Source organism: Dunckerocampus dactyliophorus, chromosome 5 (assembly GCF_027744805.1).
Source record: "Dunckerocampus dactyliophorus isolate RoL2022-P2 chromosome 5, RoL_Ddac_1.1, whole genome shotgun sequence".
Classification (NCBI taxonomy): domain Eukaryota; kingdom Metazoa; phylum Chordata; class Actinopteri; order Syngnathiformes; family Syngnathidae; genus Dunckerocampus; species Dunckerocampus dactyliophorus.
The window spans coordinates 25,321,887-25,345,142 of record NC_072823.1 but is presented as its reverse complement, the minus strand read 5'-3'; the positions used below and the strand labels follow the sequence as shown (position 1 = coordinate 25,345,142).

General features: G+C 45.5%; 5 protein-coding genes and 3 non-coding genes across 15 annotated transcripts; 6 read left to right on the top strand and 2 right to left on the bottom strand.

Annotated features, from left to right (window-relative positions):
- Positions 1-400: 400 nt before the first annotated feature.
- On the top strand, positions 401-1,997 carry pclaf (PCNA clamp associated factor). The gene is made up of 4 exons (XM_054777026.1): positions 401-585; positions 1,184-1,273; positions 1,356-1,542; positions 1,781-1,997. Exons 1-4 carry the CDS (start codon positions 540-542, stop codon positions 1,821-1,823), a joined length of 366 nt encoding a protein of 121 aa, XP_054633001.1. The 5' UTR covers positions 401-539; the 3' UTR covers positions 1,824-1,997.
- Positions 1,998-2,407: 410 nt separating this feature from the next.
- On the top strand, positions 2,408-9,767 carry LOC129181583 (L-fucose kinase). Of its 7 annotated transcripts, none has more exons than XM_054776963.1 (24): positions 2,408-2,548; positions 2,656-2,765; positions 2,971-3,122; positions 3,195-3,245; positions 4,699-4,824; positions 4,907-4,979; positions 5,122-5,219; positions 5,299-5,379; positions 5,494-5,613; positions 5,675-5,846; positions 5,925-6,031; positions 6,094-6,195; positions 6,277-6,450; positions 6,845-6,918; positions 7,012-7,367; positions 7,433-7,667; positions 7,739-7,905; positions 8,014-8,241; positions 8,326-8,469; positions 8,536-8,655; positions 8,717-8,904; positions 8,991-9,090; positions 9,218-9,441; positions 9,533-9,767. In XM_054776963.1, exons 2-24 carry the CDS (start codon positions 2,693-2,695, stop codon positions 9,602-9,604), a joined length of 3,237 nt encoding a protein of 1,078 aa, XP_054632938.1. In that variant the 5' UTR covers positions 2,408-2,548; positions 2,656-2,692; the 3' UTR covers positions 9,605-9,767. The 7 variants fall into 7 exon arrangements, with proteins under 7 accessions (XP_054632938.1, XP_054632934.1, XP_054632933.1 ...); XM_054776959.1 differs by having other exon boundaries at positions 5,485-5,613; XM_054776958.1 differs by having other exon boundaries at positions 8,014-8,469.
- On the bottom strand, positions 9,672-11,942 carry commd9 (COMM domain containing 9). Of its 2 annotated transcripts, none has more exons than XM_054776965.1 (6): positions 11,559-11,942; positions 10,980-11,096; positions 10,377-10,450; positions 10,265-10,299; positions 10,070-10,173; positions 9,672-9,995 (listed from the first exon to the last, which is right to left on the bottom strand). In XM_054776965.1, exons 1-6 carry the CDS (start codon positions 11,610-11,612, stop codon positions 9,858-9,860), a joined length of 522 nt encoding a protein of 173 aa, XP_054632940.1. In that variant the 5' UTR covers positions 11,613-11,942; the 3' UTR covers positions 9,672-9,857. The 2 variants fall into 2 exon arrangements, with proteins under 2 accessions (XP_054632940.1, XP_054632939.1); XM_054776964.1 differs by having other exon boundaries at positions 10,377-10,516; positions 11,559-11,686.
- A 31-nt stretch (positions 11,943-11,973) lies between these two features.
- On the top strand, positions 11,974-18,928 carry zgc:114188 (40S ribosomal protein S17-like). The gene is made up of 5 exons (XM_054776968.1): positions 11,974-12,111; positions 12,669-12,820; positions 13,060-13,165; positions 18,541-18,606; positions 18,815-18,928. Exons 1-5 carry the CDS (start codon positions 12,109-12,111, stop codon positions 18,890-18,892), a joined length of 405 nt encoding a protein of 134 aa, XP_054632943.1. The 5' UTR covers positions 11,974-12,108; the 3' UTR covers positions 18,893-18,928.
- On the top strand, positions 12,851-12,978 carry LOC129182032 (small nucleolar RNA SNORA71). Its single transcript, XR_008570560.1, has one exon. It is a non-coding gene; the product is annotated as a small nucleolar RNA SNORA71 (small nucleolar RNA).
- On the top strand, positions 15,875-16,001 carry LOC129182033 (small nucleolar RNA SNORA71). The gene has a single exon (XR_008570561.1). It is a non-coding gene; the product is annotated as a small nucleolar RNA SNORA71 (small nucleolar RNA).
- Positions 18,629-18,756, top strand: LOC129182034 (small nucleolar RNA SNORA71). The gene has a single exon (XR_008570562.1). It is a non-coding gene; the product is annotated as a small nucleolar RNA SNORA71 (small nucleolar RNA).
- A 348-nt stretch (positions 18,929-19,276) lies between the features above and the next one.
- On the bottom strand, positions 19,277-20,949 carry c5h15orf40 (chromosome 5 C15orf40 homolog). Its single transcript, XM_054776966.1, has 4 exons — positions 20,716-20,949; positions 20,420-20,543; positions 20,237-20,364; positions 19,277-20,159 (listed from the first exon to the last, which is right to left on the bottom strand). The coding sequence occupies exons 1-4, from the start codon at positions 20,830-20,832 to the stop codon at positions 20,070-20,072; spliced, it is 459 nt and encodes a 152-aa protein (XP_054632941.1). The 5' UTR covers positions 20,833-20,949; the 3' UTR covers positions 19,277-20,069.
- Positions 20,950-23,256: the final 2,307 nt, after the last annotated feature.

The window sequence follows — 23,256 nt, the reverse complement described above, 5'->3', positions numbered from 1 at the left end:
ACAAATTAGCTTAAAGTTATATTGTGTGGGAGTCCTATACATTATACACGTTGTGAGTCTAGTCCAATGTCTTGTTTATTTACATCAACCAGTGTTATAAATCTATAACATTTTTATCACACATACCTGGCTTTGGTTTTGAGGAACTTGAGAAATGACAAATCTGACCTATTAGAGCAATTAATGGCTGAGCAGTGTGCTGAGGACGTCTTTTCAATGCAATGTTTCTAGATTCTGCTCACCATCATGGCGGCCAAACCCGCGCAGGGCATAATAAGGAAGTGGCTTCTCTCGGTAATCCTGCCTGTTCTTTAGACTCCTTGGTAGAAAGCGCGTAGATTTACAACGGTAACCAGTTTGACAGTTAGAGGGCAGCACAGAGCTGGCCTGCATTGAAAGACACTAACAAAGAAGAAATCTCCCGCCCCATCCGCTGTTCTTGTTAAAGAGAGGCGGGAGAGTCCAACTGCCTTAACCTGTACTTTGGTGTCCTCCTTGGCTTTTTTCTCCTAAAAAAAAGTTTCACTTCTGGATAAAAAATGGTGCGCACCAAAGCGGACAGTGTGCCCGGATCTTACAGAAAAGGTAAACCGTGACAAAGAGCACTCTTTAAATCAATGTCCAGCTGCTACTAGGTGAATTGTTTGTTGATTCAGACTACAGCTCCGTCAGTAGTTTGTTAGTGTAACAACGCGGATCTATCCAGGAATTTTGTTGATTTCCAAACTAATGTAATTACGCGATTTGTTTAAAATGAAAATCAGGCTCTTCGAAGTCACTAAAACCCCGAGTTTTTGGAACAATAGCCTCCCGCCAAAAATGCTTCTTCAACCCCTTCTCAACAGGATCATGAATAGTGTTTTTGTACAAGTAGTAATGTATGAATACGCTAATGTGAGGACCTTGATGTGTTTTTGTAGGAATTGCTGTCTATGTGATCTGGCGCCAATTTTCGACATGGCTGAAAAGCACCAAATGCTTACACTTTCTGCGTGATTTGATCTACATTTAATAAAACCCCCTGTCAGGCCTTAAATTAGTTTCTTTGTACGGATTGCTAAGCCTTTTCTAGCTGAAAAGGCTGTTTCAGTATGTGGTAAAGAAAGTGATATGTCACCCTCCGGGCATTTCTAATGCTTTTGTATGCTCTGACAGTCGTTGTTTTATGTCATTTTGCTTGCAGCTGTTGCAGCTTCTGCACCCAGGAAGTCTCTGGGCGCCAGTTCAGCCAACGCGTCCTCCGCCTCATCCTCCAGCCAGTCGGCCACTCCTGGTCAGCCTCTGTTCACACAGCATGCTCATGCAAGTTAGAGGTGTCACATACTTAGCTTGTTTTTTTTTTTTTAATTCCACAGCAAAAAACAAGTATGCTGGAGGGAACCCCGTGTGCGTTCGACCCACTCCCACCTGGCAGAAGGGCATCGGAGACTTCTTTGGTGGTCCAGGAAGGAAGCCTGAGAAGGAGAACCAGAGGCCCCAGCCGGCTAATGAGGTTGACGATGAAGAGGCTGGAGGCAGCGGCATGTCCAAGACCAGCAGGAAGTATGTTTGTTAGTGTGTGTGTTTACTTGTTTGAATCATTTATTGCACTAAAAATGGTCACTTTATCTTGTGTTGGGACAATGTAAAGTATGCAATTTCTTTAACTGGAAATGGATGCTTTGATGTATTGACACAGGAAAATAACGATGTTCGGTATCATCTGAACATGAGTCATGGACTGAGTTTGTTCTGGAAAATTTTGTGTGTAACCAATGTGTTTGTGTGTGTGTGTGTGCAGGTCCAGGCCGCTTCCTGCTGAAGAAGAGGATGAAGAAGACTGAAGATAACTGAATTCTGTTTTTTTTTTTTTTCGTTTCTTTTTTTAAATAATTGTAAATGTGTATATACATTTCTGAATTACATGTATAGTTCATTGCTGCAACTTTTTTTTATTATTTGATGTTTTGGTGTGTTTTACAGTGAGATGTTTGCCTTTTCACTGGATCATTTTGCATCATTATTGCTGTCAATAAAATTTAAATGACTTTTACTTCTTATTTCATTGGGATGTCTGTCATCAGTAACTTCCCTATGGAAGTAATTACTTTTGAACATAGTGAGAAAACAGTTGCTTGACTATTTCCAAATTGCTGCAAAACTTTAATTTTATTTGCTGCAGCAGTTTATATAAAATTACAACACGCTCTGAAGATAACTTTAAAAAACTAGTAAGTTTTCTACATTGAATAGCAGTGATTTAATTTCGTCAGAACAAAATCTAAATCAATTTAACATTTCCAGATATAAAAGTACATTAGTTATAATTCTCTTTAAAGAAAACTTATTTCGCCTTTATGTCCTGTGGAGCGCTTTTGTCTTTTCTGCGATGGTTACCGCCCCGTGGAAGCGTGCTGATACAGCAAACAAGCGCCAGTGGAAGAACTACGGAAGTCTGAGCAGTCCAAAATCACCTAGAGGGTTTCAAAACGACGAGACCCCAGGAGTTGAATTTGGTGTGTTTTATATGAAAGGGACGCCAACGACTGAATATGACGATGCAAATATGGTATAGTAAATGCTTTCAAATCTCAATTATACAATGCTAATTCAATGGATCTGCTGTTCAGAATGAGCCATGCTAGTTTGCTAAGGGTTGTGGTTGGTTCGCCGCAGCTGCTAACGGAAGTCTCGGCGCCTCCTCAGCTGAAAGATGTCTGGCTTCACCTGGTCTGTGGTGGTCCTCACCTGTCAGCACAAAGACAGCGTGTACGCCTTCCAGAGAGGTGAGCTCACCTGGCCCAGTCAGTGGTCTCTCAATAGCTGCACTTACACCAGGCTGCCTGCCCGTCGTGCTATGACACTGTAACTTGCTTGAATCCTTCCAAAAATACCAAAACATTTGTCTCAACTTTTTAACATTGTACATAATTGCACAATTTAGCTCGGAAAAAGTGACGCATACTAATATGAGTGACTGTTTGTTGCCAGAGCTGGAGTTAAGGCAGCAACGTGGTTCCGTGTCTCACAGTACCTTGGTTCTGACCGTACAGGACCACCAAGAGCCCTTGGGCAGTGGGGGAGCGACGCTCAACGCCCTGCTGGTGGCGGCCGAGCACCTGAGCAGCCGAGCGGGACACACTGTAGGAGCGACACGTTCTAGTTCTAGAATACTGTACTAAGTCCATGTGATCCTATTCCACTTCCTCCACTAGGTGGTGACGGCTGACGTGCTGGATGACGCTCACATCCTCATTCTCCACACTGTGAGTCCAAAAATTAAGACAAAGACGCACCATTTTAACGCCAGCCAAGATCTTCTCTGTGATTGGAACACTGCTGTTTTTAAGAACCTTGTTAGCAGAGCCATGTTTCGCTGCAGTCCTGGCATGAGTACTTGGCCCATTGGTCTTCTTATATTACAACATTTGCTGGGCGAATAAGCACTCTGAGGCATCAGTCAACTGGAACAAAACACTACTTTATTCTTACCAAAGGACAACTCCTCATTAAATCAGCAACCATCGGGCAGTAACATAGACTGATCTTTCCATCTGAAAATGTTGACCTCAAAAGTCTTTATTTCTGTGTGCCATTCGCCAGCTCCACACAGTGAGTGTCAGCCTTGAAGCTGTCATCAAACCATTTGAATTTGTTCACATCCGTGACAATATTTGGTGTAGCTCCGGAGTCCGCTAGTAGACCTTTCATGTTTGTGTCACATCTGTGTCGGTTCCTGCTGTCCCCGTCACCTATCTGGAACGCGTGTCCGTCTCCGGGCGCTTTTACCACAGTTTGCCGGGCGTCGTCCCGCCACTGCGTCCGTCTGCAGTTTAGGTCTCGATGCGAGGTCGTCTTGCACAGACTGCACGTCTGCGCTTTATGTCCCTTTACTCCACATCTGAAGCACACGATGCCCACACTTCCAGCTCCTCCATCACCTGCACCTGCTGTGGATGCTCCACTCATCTGCAGGCGTGCCCTCATGACATTGTCCTCAGTGTTTTGAATTCGCCGAATGGCATCGGCACATCACTTTGCGTAATGTGAATAGAAAATGGTTAGCTAGCAATCGAGCTAATTCCGCTGATGTTGTGGAAATAAAGGGCAGTGGCCACAGCTGCGGGAGTCACGTTTATTCATGTACACAGCCTGCCTCTTTAGGAACAGTCAAGAGGCCTTCTCAACACACACTTCCGGCCTTCAAAATAAGAATAATTTACTTGTGGTAACAAAATAAGGGTGTCATAAATAAATAGTTTACACTACTATGAGGAAAATTATGCAGTTTATGGCATTGGACGACCAGCCATTTTCGTCATTTTTGGTAAAAAATAAAGGAAGTCATATCACTTAGTAGTTTGGACAGAAATTTCCTAAGCCTTTAATTTATATTTGAGAGAACTACCTCATGTGCAGATAAAACAACTCGTGTATTGTTTCATGGGTATGGTTCAATGTTTTTCAACAAAATAGGATTGAAGGTGTATGTTGTCAGTTATTTTTAAAATATCGGTATCTACCAAAATTGGAATCGTCAGGCTTTTTAAAGATCAGTGATCAGCCGGAAAATTGTAATCGGTGCACCCCCTAGCAAAAATGTTAGTCGCTCACAGGCTTTGAGCTGAACTCGCCAGCCATTGGTTTCCATTCTTGGGCCAGATTTGGCCCACGGGCCACCAGTTGAATATCGCTAGCCTACATGTTTTCTCCATCTAGGGTCGAGATTTTCCTTGGAGTTCATGCAGCCGAGCCTTCTCCTGGCTGCCGCTGGAGAAAACTGCTCAGAAGGTCCAGGCGCCGGTCTGCTGTCTGGACCTGCTGCTTGACTGCCTCACAAACCAGGTTCTGCTGAGTCCTGGTCCGGTTTCTTACATTGCATAATTGGTGTGTCATACTGGGGCGACATTAACTCCTCTTTGCACAGGTTTGTCCTGGTTCTCCTCCTGGTGTTTGGGTTTGCAGCACCGACATGATTCTCAGCATCCCCCCACACTTTGGTGAGTGGACCACCACTGCTGCTGCATACACACTCACCCACCAGCAGGGGGCAGTATATTAAATACTGTAATCACTATTATTATCCATCCATCCATTTTCTATGCCGCTTATTATGTTGTATGCATTCCATGTGTGTGTTAGTGGTGTCCTGGGACAACTTCTCAGGTGTACGCGCACTGGCGCTCCCTGGCAACGTGTCCTACGCTGTCAATCATGGAGTGTACTTGTGTGACCAGCAGGTAACACAAATACTTTCTTGATGGTGGGTCCTTCTGATAGATTCTTGACAGGCTGCATCTGCTTGTTCACGCCTCCCAGGGTCACATCAGGGACATCATCTACAAGGGAAGCAAGGAGCAGATCCAGCAAGCGGTTATGCATGATGGGAACGTGCCTCTGGTGACAAGCTTCTCCTAACAACAACTTGTGTAACATCAGGGACACTTTTTTTTAAAGAGCGTGTGTGTGTGTGTGTGTGTGTGTGTGTGTGTGTGTGTGTGTGAGAGAGATCAGGTGTCAGGTCCAGTCTTCTTCAGCAGGATGGTAGCAGAGAAACTTCTACAAGCGCATGTCACGCCTCCTCTGAACGGCTGCACCTACTTGGGCTTGGACTCGGGTGCTCCGCCCCTCCAGGTAGTTTGTCCTCATGCTCGGTCTTTGGATAGATTGCTCAGTTGCAGTCTTGGTTCTTCAGATCTCGCTCTTCCTGGACGTGTTGAAGTGTCTTTGCTCGGATCAGACCGAGGAGCAGTTCGTGGGCCAGGACAAAAAGGTCTGCACTTCTGCTGGCGAGCCACAGGGGGTGGTGGTGAGGAGCGGCAGGCTGGAGCTGTGGAGGATCCTGAGAGGAACGCCTCTCAGCATGGGTGAGCATGACCACGCCCACTCTGGACATATGCACATGATGTGCTTTTTTAGGTCCTCATGTCTCTTCTTTCTGTCAGTGTACGTTCCAGGGGGTCGCTATGATTACATGTGTCTGTCCGGGAAGCGACATGTCAACCGGCTGACGTGTGACTGGACACATGGACATGCCCTTTCCCACATCCAGGTGATCTACATGTCCTCCAATCAGGTCCTCGGCCTATAACGCTTTCTTCTCATCCCTTTCAGTTGGACAGTAGCGTGAGCAAAGGAGGGCGGGTGATCAACAGTGTTTTGGAGGGAGATGTTGCCCTGGAGACGGGGGCAGTGGTGCAACACTGCCACCTGCAGGTGAGGAGGTCTCATGAATGAAATAAGCAAACATCTATGGATAAATTCATGTTTGTTATATTTCACTCCCGACAACACCAGGGTCCTCTGCACATCCCGTCTGGTTGTTTACTATCAGGTCTTGAGGCGTCCACGTCCTCCTGGATTAGACAACTGGCGCCAGTCAATGACATCATCATCCAGGGACATCGCATTGAGCTCGGGGACTTGAAGCTGAAGGTCTACACAGTGATGGGAGGAATGGATGACCTGGAGGTACTAATCACACCATGTCCCATTATGGTCTTATCATATCTAATCATTTCCTTTTATATCCCGTCATGTCCCACTGAGTCCTATTATGTCTCATCAATCCCGTCTTGTCCCAACATTTCCTAGTTCCCTCAAATCTTGTCATGTGCCATCACATCTCATCATGTCCCACCACGTTCTATTATGTCTCATCACGTTCGCTCATGTCATGTACCATCATATCCCATTATGTCTCAATGTGTCCTTTAATTTCCTATTTAGTCATACCGTATAATTTCCTATTACAGTATGTCCCATCACGTCTCATCATGTCTGATGTCTCATGACGTAATAAGACATAGCTCATTTGCCTCTCTTGTATTTTAACACTGATCTTGCTCCCTGTTTTACGTGTCAGCTGTGCTGCGATGATAATGATTCCTCCTTCCTCAACGTGAAATGGAGCGTCTTCTTCAGCAGGACAAGCGTACAGTAGGATCTCGCCCTTCGTTTTCCATGTGAAATGTAGTCAGTATCATCTAAAGCAAATGCGCCCATACAGGAAGTGATGTCGTTGTGTCTCAGGCCAGAGGACTTGTGGTTTCCGGGAAACCCACGCTCCCTCCTGGAGGCTCGCCTCTTCCCGGCTCTGCACCCCCGAGGAGGCCCTGTGGGCATGGCGGGGGGCGTGGCCTGGCTCTTGGGCGGCGAGGGCTGCGTGCGCAGGTGGAGGGAGGCGTGGAGACTTTCATTGAAGGAGGTGCTGTCACTCACCCACCAGGAGGCAGAGCTCCAGTGGAGGGAGCAATTGCTCTTCCTGGCAGGAAGGAGGCGGGTGACTGATGCCCTGACCAGTCGGAGTGATGCCTGCCTGCTGCCTTGCTTCAGGGCGGCCGTGATGGGTGGGCAGGAGGGGGCGCTGCTGGACACGCTGGACAACAGTGAGTCACATGATGGTGGTGATGACGATGATAGCAGCGTTTTAATTCATGATAAAAACTGTCAGTCGCAGCAGGAAGAGCTGAAGAGGACACGGCGGCAGGAGCCCAGCTGGGTGTGGCAGCTCGTTGCCTTTCCTGCATTGCCGATGTGCTGGTGTGCATGGCCGAGGGCGTGGCGGGGCTCAGGAGCGGGCCAGCGGCTAACAAGGCCTGGAGCTCTGCCTACTTCCTGCTGGAAAAAGGTGATCTAATGGGCGGAGTTAAAGCCCTGGCTACTCAGAGAGGTCATTGGCTCAGCAGGTGAGCATTGCACAGTAGCTTGGCTGTAAATGATGGTGTTAAACGCACATTGGCTGACGCGGCCCCTACAGGCCGGACCTGCTTGTGCGAGCGGCACGGCACTATGAAGGTGCGGCCCAGGTGCTGCTGCGTCAAGCTGTGATGTCATCGCAGAAGTTCATCTCCATTGGCCAGAGTGAAGTCCCACTTCTTGAGCTGTGGCACGAAGTGGAGTGTCCTGCTCGATTGGACCTCGCTGGTGAGCTCACAGAAGTGACTACTTTATTGAAGGCAGCTAAGGAAGTAGATCATAAAACAGTTGATCATAGATGAAAGACAAACAACTGATAATCTAATTGTGCTCCAGGCGGCTGGAGTGACACTCCCCCCATTGCTTTTGAGCATGGCGGTTCTGTGACCAACGTGGCCGTGAAGGTTGATGGCAGGCGTCCGATTGGTGCTCGGGCTCGTCGCATCAAAGAGCCTTGCCTCCTGCTGGTCAGCCACACCGGGGGGCGGGACTCTGGTGTTTCCACCGAGACAGTGTGCGCAAGCCTTGATGACCTGAAGGACTACTGTCAGCCGCATGCACCCGGTACACCCTACATATATGTCCAGGAATACCGTCAGCCAATCAGATCTCAGACGGGTCATGTGATTGCCTTGCTTTGTGCGGCAGGAGCGCTGCTGAAGGCCGTGTGCGTGTGTAGTCGTCTGGTGTCGCTCTCCTCCCAGCATTCTCTAGGCCATCAGCTGCTTCAGCGGTGGGGTGGAGGGATGGAGCTTCACAGCTGGTCGGCACTGCCCACTGGCTCGGGACTTGGTGAGACCACGAGCACCACGAGGCAGCAAGTCAGCTGATGACGCATCTTCGTTATTCACATTGCAGGTACCAGCAGCATCCTGGCAGGGGCGCTGTTGGCCGCCGTCTACAGATGCACGGGTCAAACATACGACAGCAACGCGCTCATCCATGGCGTCCTGCACCTGGAGCAAGTCCTCACCACAGGTAGGTGTGTGCATGTGCATGGTCATGCATCATCCGTTTGATTCAACTTCATCCTCTGCAGGCGGGGGCTGGCAGGACCAGGTGGGTGGTCTGGTAGGGGGACTGAAAGTGGGCCGGTCCAAAGCCAATCTGCCACTTCACGTGCACGTACAGCCTCTGTGCCCACCGGAAGACTTCCTGCTGTCTCTGGAGCAGCGACTCCTGCTGGTGTACACTGGAAAGACTCGGCTGGCTCGCAACCTGCTGCAGGTACCACACACACCGACACACACCGACACACACACACGATATTGTGAACAATAAAGTAGACTAAAATGTCCTGTGTGTGAGTGCAGGACGTCGTGCGCAGCTGGTACAGCCGTCTTCCTGCAATGGTCCACAATGCTCAACAGCTGGTGTCCAACTCAGAGGAATGTGCTCGAGCTTGCTTAGATGGTGAGCAGTGTGTACGTATTCTATATTTTCAAGAAGCAGATGTGATTGTGTGTGCGTGCGTGCGTGCGTGCGTGCGTGTCACAATGACAGTACAGTGTTTCATAGATGTTACGCATTATCACACAAGGTTCCTTGTCAAGACTGGGTTACTGCTTGGACCGCTCGTGGCACCACAAGAAGCTGATGGCGCCCGGCTGTGAACCAGCGTCGGTTCGTGTCATGATGGACGCCCTGCGTCCGCTGGTCATAGGTCAGAGCCTGGTCGGCGCAGGGGGAGGCGGCTTCCTCTGCCTGTTGACCCGCCAACCTCGACAGCAGCAAGCGGTGCTTGAGGTTCTCAACAACATACCAGTAAGGGCAAAGACCAAGTTCCTCCAACTGGAATAGTACAAAATGTTTTTAAAATGCTTTGTTGCCATGGTAACGGGTGGTTGCTTTCCAGGGTCTGGGAAACTTCAGTGTTCATACAGTGGAGCTGGACATGGATGGCATCACAGTACTAACATCCACCTGAACACACACGGGCAATTATGATTGTGCCCCAAGAACTCTGCCTAGCAACAAGTGGCCAGGCAAAAACATAATGGAAAAAAATATGACAATTTAATGTTTCATTATGAATTACAGAATAGTTATTTATATAATTCATAATGCAATTGTAATAATAAAAAAACTGAAAATACAGTAGTTATTTTGCATTAGTCAACATAAGGCTCGACCACATTGATGATGTCAACATCCGAGGCAGCCAGTCTCTCACGAAGCTTTCATTTTCCAGCGACCACAGACAGTTGGTCCCGGATGCGTCCTAGTCCGTCCAGCATGGTGTCCACAGTCTCTCTGCTCAGCTCCACTGTTTCCACGGCAACAGACTGACGACCCCCAGAGGGACACAGATCCTCTGTCTGTGACGCAGCCCGCCAAATCATGAAGCATGTGTCGTTCGCATGACCAAAGTGGAGCGCACATTTACACCCACCTTGAACTGGACCAGGCAGGTCGGGACGCACATGCGACTGACAGAGTCTGAACTTGTCACCATGTCCACCCTCCAGTCCAGTTCCTTCAGCTGTGGGAGCGAGACTACACACACACACACACACACACACACACACACACGCTCAGCTGAAGTGCACAACAACGGTTTATGATGATGATGACAAAGTTAACTCACTCTGATTACTGACGGCTTCTGTTTTCCATGCCGCACTGAAACGCATCACATAGACATGCATGACATCACTTCAAGTCACAAAAGAAGAAGAGGAGCCTGGGGGGGGGCTGACCTGTTCTCCAGAAGGATCTTGGTAAGCAGGTTCCTCAGGCTGGAGTGGAATGCCTCAGGGAAAAGATGGAGGATCTGCTCGGGGGAGCTCAGGTTGTGAAAGACCACATGTTGAGACAGGACATGGAGGGACTGGACCAACTGGACGCCACATACACACACACACACACACACACACACACACACATAACTATACAGCAGATCCCCACTTTTTGTGGGGGATCTGAGACCTGTCAGCAAATGGCAAAAATCTGCAAGTAATTGATACGGACATAAAAATGTCTCGTTTACACACGACTACATCTCCAAACCCTCGTGCTAGCTTGATGTTGACATTCTCTTTGGATTTCAGATTAACACCTGCAATAACGGGGACTATTGTCATTACTATATTAGATTCAGCTCCAAAACCCTCTCTCTTCAATTGCCATTGGTCACAGCTAACAAGCCAACCGCTAAATGCGTTTAAATATGCCTGACCAATTTATAAAATGCATTTTAAATGATGTATAGTTACTCACTAATGAATGATAATGACAATACATATAAATCTGAGTTATGGGCACATGCGTGAAAGCAATGTGAGTTGCAGGTGTGTAGTCACCTGTGCAGCCTGAGCTTCAGGGATGGAGAGCGTGGCAGCTGTGCTCTGAGTCAATTGGCGATTAAGACCTCGATAACTTGCCATGCAAACGTCCTTCACGGCATCTTTGGACGGAGCCTAAACACACGCACACACACATAGTACAATTTTCTTTTTAATGTGAATATTTTATTAGATTGCTGACAGCATGATGTTCAATTATTCTTAGTAGATGAGCTGATAAAGGAAATATGCATGAGCCTTTATAAACACATTTGACAAGGTTAGGTTTGACAAGTGAATTCAATGTAAATACACTCGTTTACTAGTATAAACAATATTTCAGGGAAACCAAATGAAAACAACAATAATTACTAGTTAATAATCTCCACCTAAATTCTTATTCAAGTAAAAATTAATCAAATGAAAAATTGTGAAAGCACAAATCAATTGAAGTTTACAGCTTTGTACGGTGTTACAGCCTGTTTCACGGCTGCTAGAGGGCTAATCACGTGAACAAAACACATGGGTAGCAGGAAACAATCTCCAAACATTTGGAAGTACGAAATAAACTAGTTCGATTTTAAATGATAACAAAACCTTAAGAAGAAGCTGCAAGTTGTCGAAATGTTCGCTTGTTAGCTTGGCAGCCATGTTGATAGTCACATGACAGTTTGACTTTTTTTTGTTAATTTCCGCTAGAGAGAGCTCGGCTGCACAATACTACCCTCTTTAGGTGTCTAAGTGTCCTGACACGCTTGAGCCACATCTTCTGATAAAGTCCCCTCAATTTCAGTGATTACGGTTACTTTCCAAATTTTTTGTATCCATCCATCCATCTTCTTCCGATTATCCGAGGTCGGGTAGCGGGGGCAGCAGCCTAAAGCATGGAAGCTCAGACTTCCCTCTCCCCGGTTACTTCGTCTCTACTAATTCTGTAATTGTGTGTTGATTGTAGATATGTCAATTTGTTTTCTTTTTTTATTTACGTCGTGAAAGATCATACAGTCATTTATATTTTAAGTTGTCATTACGACCTCCAACCAACAGATGACGTAATACCAACGGATTCCCCTTGCCTCAACTTCCGCCTGAGCATTAAACCTTGCACCGGAAGTGCACTTGTCCTCTTTTACCAGGACGAGCCAACATGGTGGGTATTACTAGACGTACCTTGCAAAACTATCCGAGCTAATCCTGCCGTCATCCCCGGTCACACCACCCGGGTTTATCAACGGCGGTGGCGTTAGAATTTACTTGACGCAATCTTTGCTATATTGGCGGTCGATGACATCACCCAACTGTGAAATGTACGACATTGTTTAGGTCAGTCGCCGCTAATGGAGGCGAAGTGACAGTCAATGAATTGCCGCGTTTAGTGTTTTTAGAATTTGACGTAATGAAATTCAACTGCACAACAAGCACGCTTACATTAAGAGAGTATGTGTGTTGACAATATAATACCTTAACGTAGTACGTAGTATTAACGGAAGCTGAGCTAGCAGCTAATGCTAGCACATAGCCTGCTGGAGGATGAGCTGTTTATGAAAACGTGTTCACTCTTATTCCAATTTGTAAATGTGTACAATGTAAGTGTTGCCTGTTTTGACATGTCATGTTTCTTAGCATCATGATTAGACATCGGATTTGTTGGTAGCCTCCAACCAAGATAACATGCATGTCACTTCAGTGTGTGTTTGATGTCTTTAGGGACGTGTCAGGACCAAGACCGTGAAGAAGGCTGCCAGGGTCATCATCGAGAAATATTACACCCGACTGGGAAATGACTTCCACACCAACAAGAGGGTGTGTGAGGAGATCGCCATTATTCCCAGCAAGAAGCTCCGCAACAAGATAGCTGGGTGAGTTTCATGTGTTTGAGCATGGTGCCACCCTGTATCGAAAGTGATCATGGCATCTTTGTTGCCAGGTCATTGATAGTACAGGAAGATCAAGTTGAGAGCCTTTCCCGTGTTTGGAGGAATTGTCACTTCCTGTCAGACCCTGATGCTCTCAGACACTTGTCCTAAAATGTCTGGATGAAGCATTAGCACGTACAGTCATTCCTTCTCCTAGCCATTTGTTTTTGTTGTCATTGCAGCTATGTCACGCATCTGATGAAGCGCATCCAGAGAGGCCCCGTCCGAGGAATCTCCATCAAACTGCAGGAGGAGGAGCGAGAGAGAAGGGACAACTATGTTCCTGAGGTCAGTGAATGCATCATCTTGTGCTGATAACGGTAGCCTGTTGCAGCTTAAACACCTGCAAAATGTGTGCATCAGAGCCGCAGCGGTATATCAGGCAGTTATTAAAAAAAAAAAAAAAAAAAGTAAACTCGTGATTGGTTGACTTTTTGTACATTTTCCTGTTGGCACCTTGTGGGATGTAGGATCGACATGTGCAATAAAAGTGACTATTGGAACACATTGATTAGTTCCAGTCCCAATAACACTCTTTGTTGCTATTAATTGCCATTGTCTACTAGTGATGAAGGATGCTAACAAGCAATATACTCAACATTTCATGGCTGCTCACAAGGGGTGTAACAAGATCTCGTGGGATTAAAACATGACAAGATTTCTCATTCAGAAAATACTGTCAATGTCTCGTGGGCAAAAGGCCTGGATGATAATAAATTAATCACACGTTATATGAATTTGAACTTGATAATTTTGCCGTCCTCAATATATTGGCACGTGTATGCGTGGCTATTTTCCTTGTCTCCCGCCTCCAAACAGGCAGGAAGAGGTTGTTTCACAGAAAAACGGCATGAACGGAGTGGGCCCTTTTGTCAGGCGTACAATCTTCGTCTCGATGGGTGGAGGCAGAATGCACACAGTGTAACATAGAAATTATATTAGTACATTGCAATGTCATTTTTTTCATTGCACTTAAAAAAAAAAAAATTTTTAGTAATATAGTCTCTTCTCGTAGACCCAATTTTGTGTATTGTCTTGTCTCGTGCACTGAGCATCTTGTGATTTCACTCACCGCAAAACACCACCTCTAGCATTGTGGCGGAGAATTGCACAGCAGGCGTTTAACCCTGACGCAGAGCTTTGAAAGGATCGAGGCGGTGTTGGAAGGGATGGTGTAGTGGCTGCACTGAAGTGTAAACCGAGGCAGCTTTTTTGTGGCGTATGAAATACTAGTCTGACAGCGACAGTTGGCAGGAGTTGGCAGCGTCAAGTGTTAATTAAACCTTTTAAGTGCCAAAGTTGCAAAATTGTGACAAACATTGCTGAATTTAACAAGCCATGGTGACTGATTTAGTACATAATTTATACCAGGAGATAGTGGACAGCTGTAATCAATCTGAGCAACAATTATGGGCGTGTTACTATGCAAAGTTTAGGGGTTTATGGACTTTGACTTTGAGTCCACTCGCCATGACCGTCCAAAAGCAGCACGTACTTGAGCCGATGCTTTGCTCCACCGTCTTAAGGGTGGCAGGAGGGGACGTGGTGGGTGGTGAAAACACGGGTAATCGTGAGGGGGGGTTGCAGGAATGTAAAAAAAATGCGGAAATAGCGGCAAACACGGGAGAATCCGGGGCAGAAATGTACTGCTAATGGCGGTGGTGGCAGCAGTGGTGTTCAAGATCCTGCTGTAAATGACGATGATGGCTGGGTTTTCTTGAGATGAGGAAGAGTATAAAAATTGGATCAGACATTTTGATGAGCCTGTTGTGTATTGTGTATATTCTTTGCCTGTTGACGTCATAAATATGCAAATTAGATTAGTGAATTTACTCCCACCACAAACTTTGGGTCATACTGATGGATTTTTCTCATCCAGTATGCCTTTATCGCTAACCATTTTCAAGCTACAACCTTTTTGAAATGGTAATGTCAAAACTGAAAATTTTCTTTAAAAAAAATTGTGGGTTAAGTCATGCTCGGGTCCCTGCATTGTGGAATATCTTCCACACAGGCGTCCACTTTTGTCACAGCTTTGATGCAACCTCAGAGCTGGAAAATTGATGGTTAAATTTTGGCCTCTATTCTATGTCAGTGCCGTTCATACACAACAGCAATACTGGTGGAAAAAGAAGTAGCGTGCAAGGCTGTGAAGCAGAACCCTGGAAAGTCAGACATTTGGAACAACGCTTGATGGCTAATTTGGGACAAACCAATGTGTTACTTCATTGAGATGCAGTAACGTGTGGTTTGATTTATGTATGACAGCATTTCAGACCTGGAACATTTCCTATGATTGACATACTCTTTTGGATTGCAGACCTGCCAACTTGTACACATTTTATGTACACTGCACGCATTTTGACCCTTGAATGTACACTTTGCTGCCAGCCAGTGTCGTTAATGCCAGCTCCGTGATGCTGCACCATAACAAAGTCCTCAGTTTCTGGGTGTAGTGTGATGTGCACCTCCTTTAAAAAATCCTTTATTTTCCTTGAGACATGGACTGTTCAGGCTGTTATTGGTTGGCTTGTAGAACATAATTTTCCTGTCGGACAACCCTCTGATTTTGGATCTGGCAACAGGAAGCCAACAAGTTAGTTAACGAGAACTGTGGTGGTTCAGTTGACGTCACATCACATGCTCATGCAAGGATGTCCCTTTTCCAAAATGGCGGGGTTGGGGGAGGAGTACTCATAAAATTTCTTCAAAGTTGACAGGTCTGGGATTGTTGCTCTTTCACATAAATCCAGTGTGTCGGAAGCCAGTGTTTTAAACTGCTTTGTCAAAAAAAGAAGCTCCATGCTGTCTGTGGACTTGTAAAGCTAATGCTAAAAGCAACGTTAACCTTAAAGCAACATGCCTGAAACTCTTAAGAAAGCTGCTTCGTTGAGGTTTGCTTCGTTAGCATTGTGCAGAGTAGTGACTGTTATTACTACTTAGGCACTTACGCCTTCTAGGATTCCCACCCTGCAACATGTTGATGTTGCCCCCCATTCCTGTATCGAAAGTGATCGTGGTGTGTGCGTCGCCAGGTCATTGATAGTACAGGAAGAGAAATCTGCCAGCCTTTCCCGTGTCTGCAGGACCACCACTTCCTGTTGGACCCTGGCGCTCGCAGACATGGCACGTGATAGTCTGTCACGATAGTCGATTAAATTTTAATTTTGCCGGCCTTGATAAATTGACATGTGCGTTCGTGCGTGTTTGTTTTCCTCGTCTCTCTTTACCACACAGGCTGGATGACAAGAGGGTTTACTTCATCTGTTTGTGCTCGTTGGTGCCCCAATGAACTGAACGGAGAGAGTGAACCCTCCTCTCCAGACATTCAGCCTCTTTGTGCCACTATGTGGAGGTGGGGCTACTGGTGAGTGGATACAGCGTGCTAGCAGCAAGTTAGCCTTGTGAGTGATCATACGCTAACACGAATGAAGGTACCAAAGCGATAGTTTCAAAGGCGACTCCAACAGCCCAAGTGTGGGAACATTTCGGTTTTAAACAGAATGAAAAAGTTGAGCGCATGAACTCAGACGAACCGATAGGTTGCATTTTTTCAAAAGTAGTGATGAGGAAGAAGACAATGGTGCGCGCTCAGTGTCGCTCACTACATTGCAAAAGGAATGAAACCTTTCAATACGGTTTAAATGCCAACATTTCAGGAAATGTTTGAGACGGTACGAATTGCTTGGGAGAACGTACACATACATGTACACATACACGTACATGTCACAAACAGTAGTTGTTTAACTGTATAACAGAGTGAAAGACAACATGTTGAAGGACATCAGAAACATTACATTTTACTCTGCCACCACAGATATGTGGCCCAGTTCAAATACTGGATGACCCTCTACATTAGTTTAATATACTTCATAACTGCGTGTGGGGGGTTATTGGAGTGCTTTGTTTTTGTTTTTTTTAACAGACAGTGTGTATTTTTTAATTTATTTTGGTTATTTTTGAGTGCAAAGAGACTGAGTAATTTTTTATTTTCATAGTTTTTGTCTTTTGTTTAAATTATTTAGAAGCGCTTGACATTCCAATTACAGTGTTAGATACTCTGATAAATTAAATTAAAGTTTGATACAATGTACTCTTATGCCATATAATGAATGAAAAAATGGTCTCAAAAATGTTGTCTATTGATTATCCACAATAATTTGTAGGACGAGGGAGAAGGGGGGAATAATGTGACAGGTAGGGGTGTTCCGAGACAGTAAATGAACTTCAGAATTTTGCCGACCTCCATATAATACCATGTGCCTGCGTGTCTGTTTTCCTCGTCTCTCGCCTTTAAACAGGCAGGAAGAGGTACACTCTTCATTGGTTCAGCACCTAGATGCTTCATATAACAGTAAACAGAGTGAGACCTCTTTCAGTCATACATCTGTGTAGGCTCTCAGTCGTACAGGAAATGTCCGACACCTTCTTCTTCACAGAAGTACAGATGACGTCTCAAAAAGCCTTTTCAGTCATACAGTTTCTTTACCTACCTCCGCTAGCATACACGGCAAAAGAGTGAAGCCTCGTGAGGAGCAATGCAAGGTAAATTGTAGGGAGAGAAATTAGGAGGGAAAAATTGCCACAGCCCTCTGGGAATATTAATGAGCAAGGTTCGCCCATCAGCAGGAACGAGGCAGTATGCCGAATTTATTCGAAAGTGTTAGCATATTCACCCAACCCAGTTTTCCCGTCTGGGGGAAAACAATATGCATCAAGATGCAAAGTATTTGTTCAGTTGAAAAACCAGGATTTCAAGAAATGCTGCAAGTTAGACAGTACAAATGACCCGTTAAAAATACATGTCACAAACGGCAATTCCACAACTTTACTGAGTGAAAGATGACAATAATGGCGATAATGGCCTGATATTGGTATAAAAATGTAATATCGTTTGAATGGGTATCGGGTTTTTCCCTAAAATGAAAACTGATTTAAAAAAAAACAAACCAAAAAAAACCCCTGCTGTGTATATACATAGGCCTGTGGGCTCCCGTACTTGCTGTCATTGAGGCATCCAGCGGCATCAATACGTGCAAAGACTTCGTCACGTCGTGTGTTATTCCTCGCAGTCGGAACTGTTTTTTGTCTCATGTCCTGCCTTGGTTGGTTGATTTCATTTTAAGTGATTAAGTTTATTATGACATTTTTGCAGAGCTGCTGGAAATGTGAATTTCTCTTGGAGACCAAAGTATCTCTACATGTGATGTTACACGTATCGGTTGATATCTGAATCGGAAATTGAGAGGCGGACAGTATCTGCATATGTTATCGTCAAAAAAGCCAATATCTGACATCCCTAATTATGATACATTATTATATATATTATATTATATATATTAGTTGTTTATTTGGTCTCAAAAATGTTGACTATTGTTTAGCATCAATTTGTAGGACAATAAACATTTCATGCACCTTCATTGTTTTGACTGGGTTAAATAAAGATTGTTTGTCAAGTCATATTTTTTCATTGCACTTTTCCTAAAACATTAAAATCTCGTCTCGTTCTGGTGGACAAAATGTATAAACCTCATCTCGTCTCGTGGACCTAATCTCGTGCATCATCTCGTTTTATGAGTTGGGTATCTCTTGACACCCCTTGTGACAGGCAGTATGTAATCAATGGTTTACTTTGCCTTAACGAGGGCTGTTCGTGCCTGCAGGTGTCCGCTTTGGATCAGGAGCTGATTGAAGTTGATCCTGACACCAAAGAGATGCTCAAGCTGCTGGTGAGTCTAACATCACATCACTTCCTGTATCGAAAGTGATCATGGCGTGTGCGTCGCCAGGTCATTGATAGTACAGGAAGAGAAAGCCCGCCAGCCTTTCCCGTGTCTGCAGGACCACCATTTCCTGTTTGACCCTGATGCTTGCAGACAGACTCTCTTTTCTTACACTCTTGTCATCTAACGCTCGCTTATGTTTGTGTGCCACCAGGACTTTGGCGGTCTGTCCAACCTGCAGGTGACTCAACAAACAGTCGGCATGAACTTCAAGCAGCCTCGAGGAGTTTAAATATTCTTCTTCTAATAAAACCTTGTGGAAACACAATGTGTGTTTGGACTTATTTTTTGACAACTTTCATGTTGAACTTTTGACCCCACTGACTGGTGCCCAAAGAATTCATTAAATGATCACTGCACTCAATCCAACATCTCATTCTGTAGTATTAACTATTGATCTTTTAAAAAACTAATGCAAATATTCCCTCAGATTATTAAATACACATGGTCGACATCTATTAGTATTCTTGGTTGTGGTCACGTGACTGACATTGTTGCAGAACTTTTAGCCAACCTTCCAAATCGGTTAACTTATTGGTCATTGGTGTGTACCTATGTGTGCTCAGTATTGCCCCCTGGTGGCTGGTTACAAGTCATTCGGCTTGCCCACTTGTACTTGAAGATTTATGAGTTTTATTGTCATATGCACAGTAAAACAGGTAGTTCAGCTATGCAATGAAATTCATCTGTTCATTCTCCCAAAGAAAGAAAGAAAACACAAGAAAACAAGAACATAAACATTAATACCAATAAATTAAGCAACAAGAACAGAAGAGACATTAATACCAATAAAGTGTTATGAGTGTGTGCGTGCGGCGTGTGTTGAGTGCTTCATTGAGAAGCCTGTGGGTAAAAGCTGTTTGCCAGCCTTGTGGTCCTGGACTTCAAACTCCTGTAGCGTCTGCCTGACGGTAGTGTGAATAATGAGTGTTGTGGATGTGTGCTGTCCTTGATGAGGTTGTTTGTTCTTCGTAGGACTCTAGATTTATAAATGTCTTGCAGTGAGGGGAGGGCTGCCCCAACAATGTTCTGTGAGGTCATGATCACCCGCTGGAGTGCCTTCCTATCACGTGTTGAACAGTTACCGTACCAAACAATGATAAAGGCGGTAAGGACACTTTTGATAGTGCACCTACAGTATAGAAGCAACTGAGGATTTTGGTGGACATGTCAAATTTCCTCAGTCTTCTGAAGAAGTACAGTCTCCTTTGGAACTTCTTTATAATTTGTTGGGTATTGTGAGACCAGGTGACGTCCTCACTGATGTGTGTGCCAAGGAACTTGAAGGTTTTCACCCTCTCTCTCCACCTCAGTGTCATCAATATACAGGGGTTTATGCGGCTCTTAATGTGCTTATTTACTACAATAATTACTTGGCGTGTGTGAGTGGTCACACGGCTACCCCTGCACTATCCTGATGCCTTTTTGAGCCGCAGCAGAACTTCCTCCGGGCCGAGCGCCGAGTCCACGCAGATCACTTTGTCTCGCGACCTGGAACCCTGAGGCAGGAGGCGGTAATAAATGTTAACTTTTGTGTGTGCTAACGTCAATGATAACGCAAAAGATCTTCAGGAACCTTCTGGAGAGAAACGCGACTCTTCTTCACATCCAGAACTTCTGCCAGGTAACGCAGCAGCTCGGCGTTGGCCTCCCCGTCTGTAGGTGGGGCTGCGATGGCGACGCCCACTGCCTCTGTGGAAACATCTGCAGAACAAATCAAATAAGATGACGTAATTACGTCATATTAAATGCTGGTGACCTGTGACGTTGTTGTGTTTGGACCCAGGCTTCACGTGCACTGTTATGGTAACAGCCCCACTTTTGTCACGGACCACTGGACCTTGTTCAGGTGTGGGGTCCTCGCCAGTAAGATGACCTTTAACCTGCATGACACAGCGCCACGATGACGTCACACACGCTGAAGTAATTGCAATCTGTAATTCACGTTTGTTAAAGACGCAATCAATGGAGTGTTGCTCCTCAGTTATATTCATGTATGTAAATTAGCTTATCGACTAGCTAAACAATTTTTAGCTTATGGGTGTCACCACTCACCACTTTTTTGGGCATATTTGTGGCGGAGAACGTGAGTCGATGGACGCAGTTACCCTTCAGTCTCGATCCAAACGACCAACGAAACACCCGAATGACAATTAACATGTCGTTTAACATTTACACAAGTTGAAATTGATCGATCATCATTGGCTACCACGCATACGAGCAAAGAACGCTTATAGCGTCTGTAGCTTAGCAGTGAACGTAAATAAAGTGACTTCCGGTTCTTGACTCACCAACTTCCGGGTAGCTTAAAGATAGATTCAATTTTTTTTTAACCGCGTTTGCAATTGAAATACTATAATAGATGTATACTATGTATACTATATTAAAAATATTGAAGAGTTTTCAATGACACAGAACACAATAAACTGTTGATGATGAAATGAATGATGGAACTTCAATGGAGTTTATGAAAGATAAAGAAAAAAACACCTATGGTTGTCAATTAATCTACCGACTAGCTGAACATGATAAAAGATGAATTGATGATGATGAATAAATGATCAATAAAGATCAATAAATCAATAAAAAAGGGACTTCCGCTCCTTAACTCAGGATCTTCCAGTTAGCGCCACAATATTCACATTCACTTACATCAGGGGTGTCAAACCCAATCGCACAGGGGGCCAAAAAGCCAACATTAGGTCGCCGGCTGAACAAGACCTGCCCATATGAGGTGAATATGTTTTTATATGAACATGCTTTTCTAAAAATTTCTCTCTGTGGATGGACTTTTTATTTTTTTTTTTACATTGGAGTGCAGGGGAATGTGCATTTTTGAAATTATCAATGTTTGTGGCCGTTCTGGATGTTGAGGGACTGTCTTTTTTGGGGGGGGCATGACACCGCTTAGCCTCCTTGGGAAAGTCTATTCCAGGGTGCTGGAGAGAAGGGTACGACCGTTCATCGAACATCGGCTTTGGAGGTGCGATGTGGTTTTTGTCCCAGTCGTGGAACACTGGACCAGCTCCACACCCTTGCAAGGGTACTGGAGGGTACATGGGAGTTTGCCCAACCAATCTAGGTGTGCTTTGTGGACTTGGAAATGGCATCCAACCATGTCTCTTGTGGTGTCCTGTGAGAGGTGCTCTGTGAGCACGGGATTGATGGCATGCTACTACGTGCCATTCAGTCCTTGTACAACTGGAGCAGGAGCCTGGTTCGCAATGCCAGCAGCAAGTCAAGCCTTTTTCCGGTGAAGGTTGGCCTCTGCCAAGGCTGTCCCTTGTCACAGATTTTGTTAATAATTTTTGTGGACAGAATTTCTAGGCGCAGCCAAGGCGTTGAGGGAGTCCATTTGGGGGCCGTTAGGATCTCATCTCTGTTATTTGCAGACAAAGTGGTTCTGATGGCCTCATCAGGCTGTGACCTTCAGCGTTTACTGGGGCAGTTGACAGCTGAATGTGAAACTTCTGGGATGAAATGCACCTCCAAATCCGAGGCTATGGTTCTCAGTCGGAAAAGGGTGGGTTGCACCCTCCGGTTTGGGAGCAAGGTCTTGCCCCAGGTGGAGGAGTTAAAGTATCTCGGGGTCTTGTTCACAAGTGAGGGAAGGTTGGCGCGTGAGGTCAACAGGCGGATTGCTGCAGCGTCTGCAGTAATGCAGTCGCTGTACCGGACTGTCGTGGTGAAGAGAGAGCTGACCCGGAAAGCAAAGCTCTCAATTTACCGGCCAATCTATGTTCCCACCCTCACCTATGGTCATGAGCTTTGGGTCGTGACCAAAAGAACGTGATTCCGGATACAAGCCACTGAAATGAGTTTCCTCCATAGGGTGGCTGGACTTAAGAGACTCGGAGTAGAGCCGCTGCTCCATCGAGAGGAGCCAGTTGAGGTGGCCTGGGCATCTAGTCTGGATGCCTCCAAGACGCCTTCCTGGTGGGGTGTTCCAGGCATTCCCAGCCGGAGAAGACTCCGGGGCAGACCTAGGACACACTGGAGGGATTATGTCTCACAGTTGGCCTGGAAACACCTTAGTGTACTCCCGGTGGAATTGGAGACCCATAATTCTGAACTTCCTGATGTAACGGATGCCAGCCTGTGAGGCTGTGCAAGTGTACGTTGGTAAACCTCACTCCCTCTGCCTTAAGAGCTGCGCTGAACACGCGGTCGACAGTCCGGGCTTTTGGCTGTGTTGTCAGCCTGTGTTCGAGCCCTGGTGCGGGCAGTGTGACTCAGGGCGGGTTACACTGAGACTGCTGCCCCTGCTTATCCGGACCCAGATACGTAAAAAAAAATGGAACGGAATGGAATGTGTCCATTCATTCCTTCTTAAAATGTCTACTTTTCGGTAGTCTCCAGGGCCGTGAAAGTGTCCTGATTGCTGATTGGATAAGCCAGGAAAAGGGAGGGGGAGACGACTGCGAATATACAACTTTGGTTGTTTTGGCATGGTTGTTCATTTCAGTAAAGTTGCACCTCTTTGTCGTTCTCTCACTGTCCGGGCAAAAGCTACAGTATTTCATATCAACACAAAAACATCACAATCCGCGAGATGTGTAACCCCAGAATGGGCAGATTCTGTGTTTCCCAGTATGC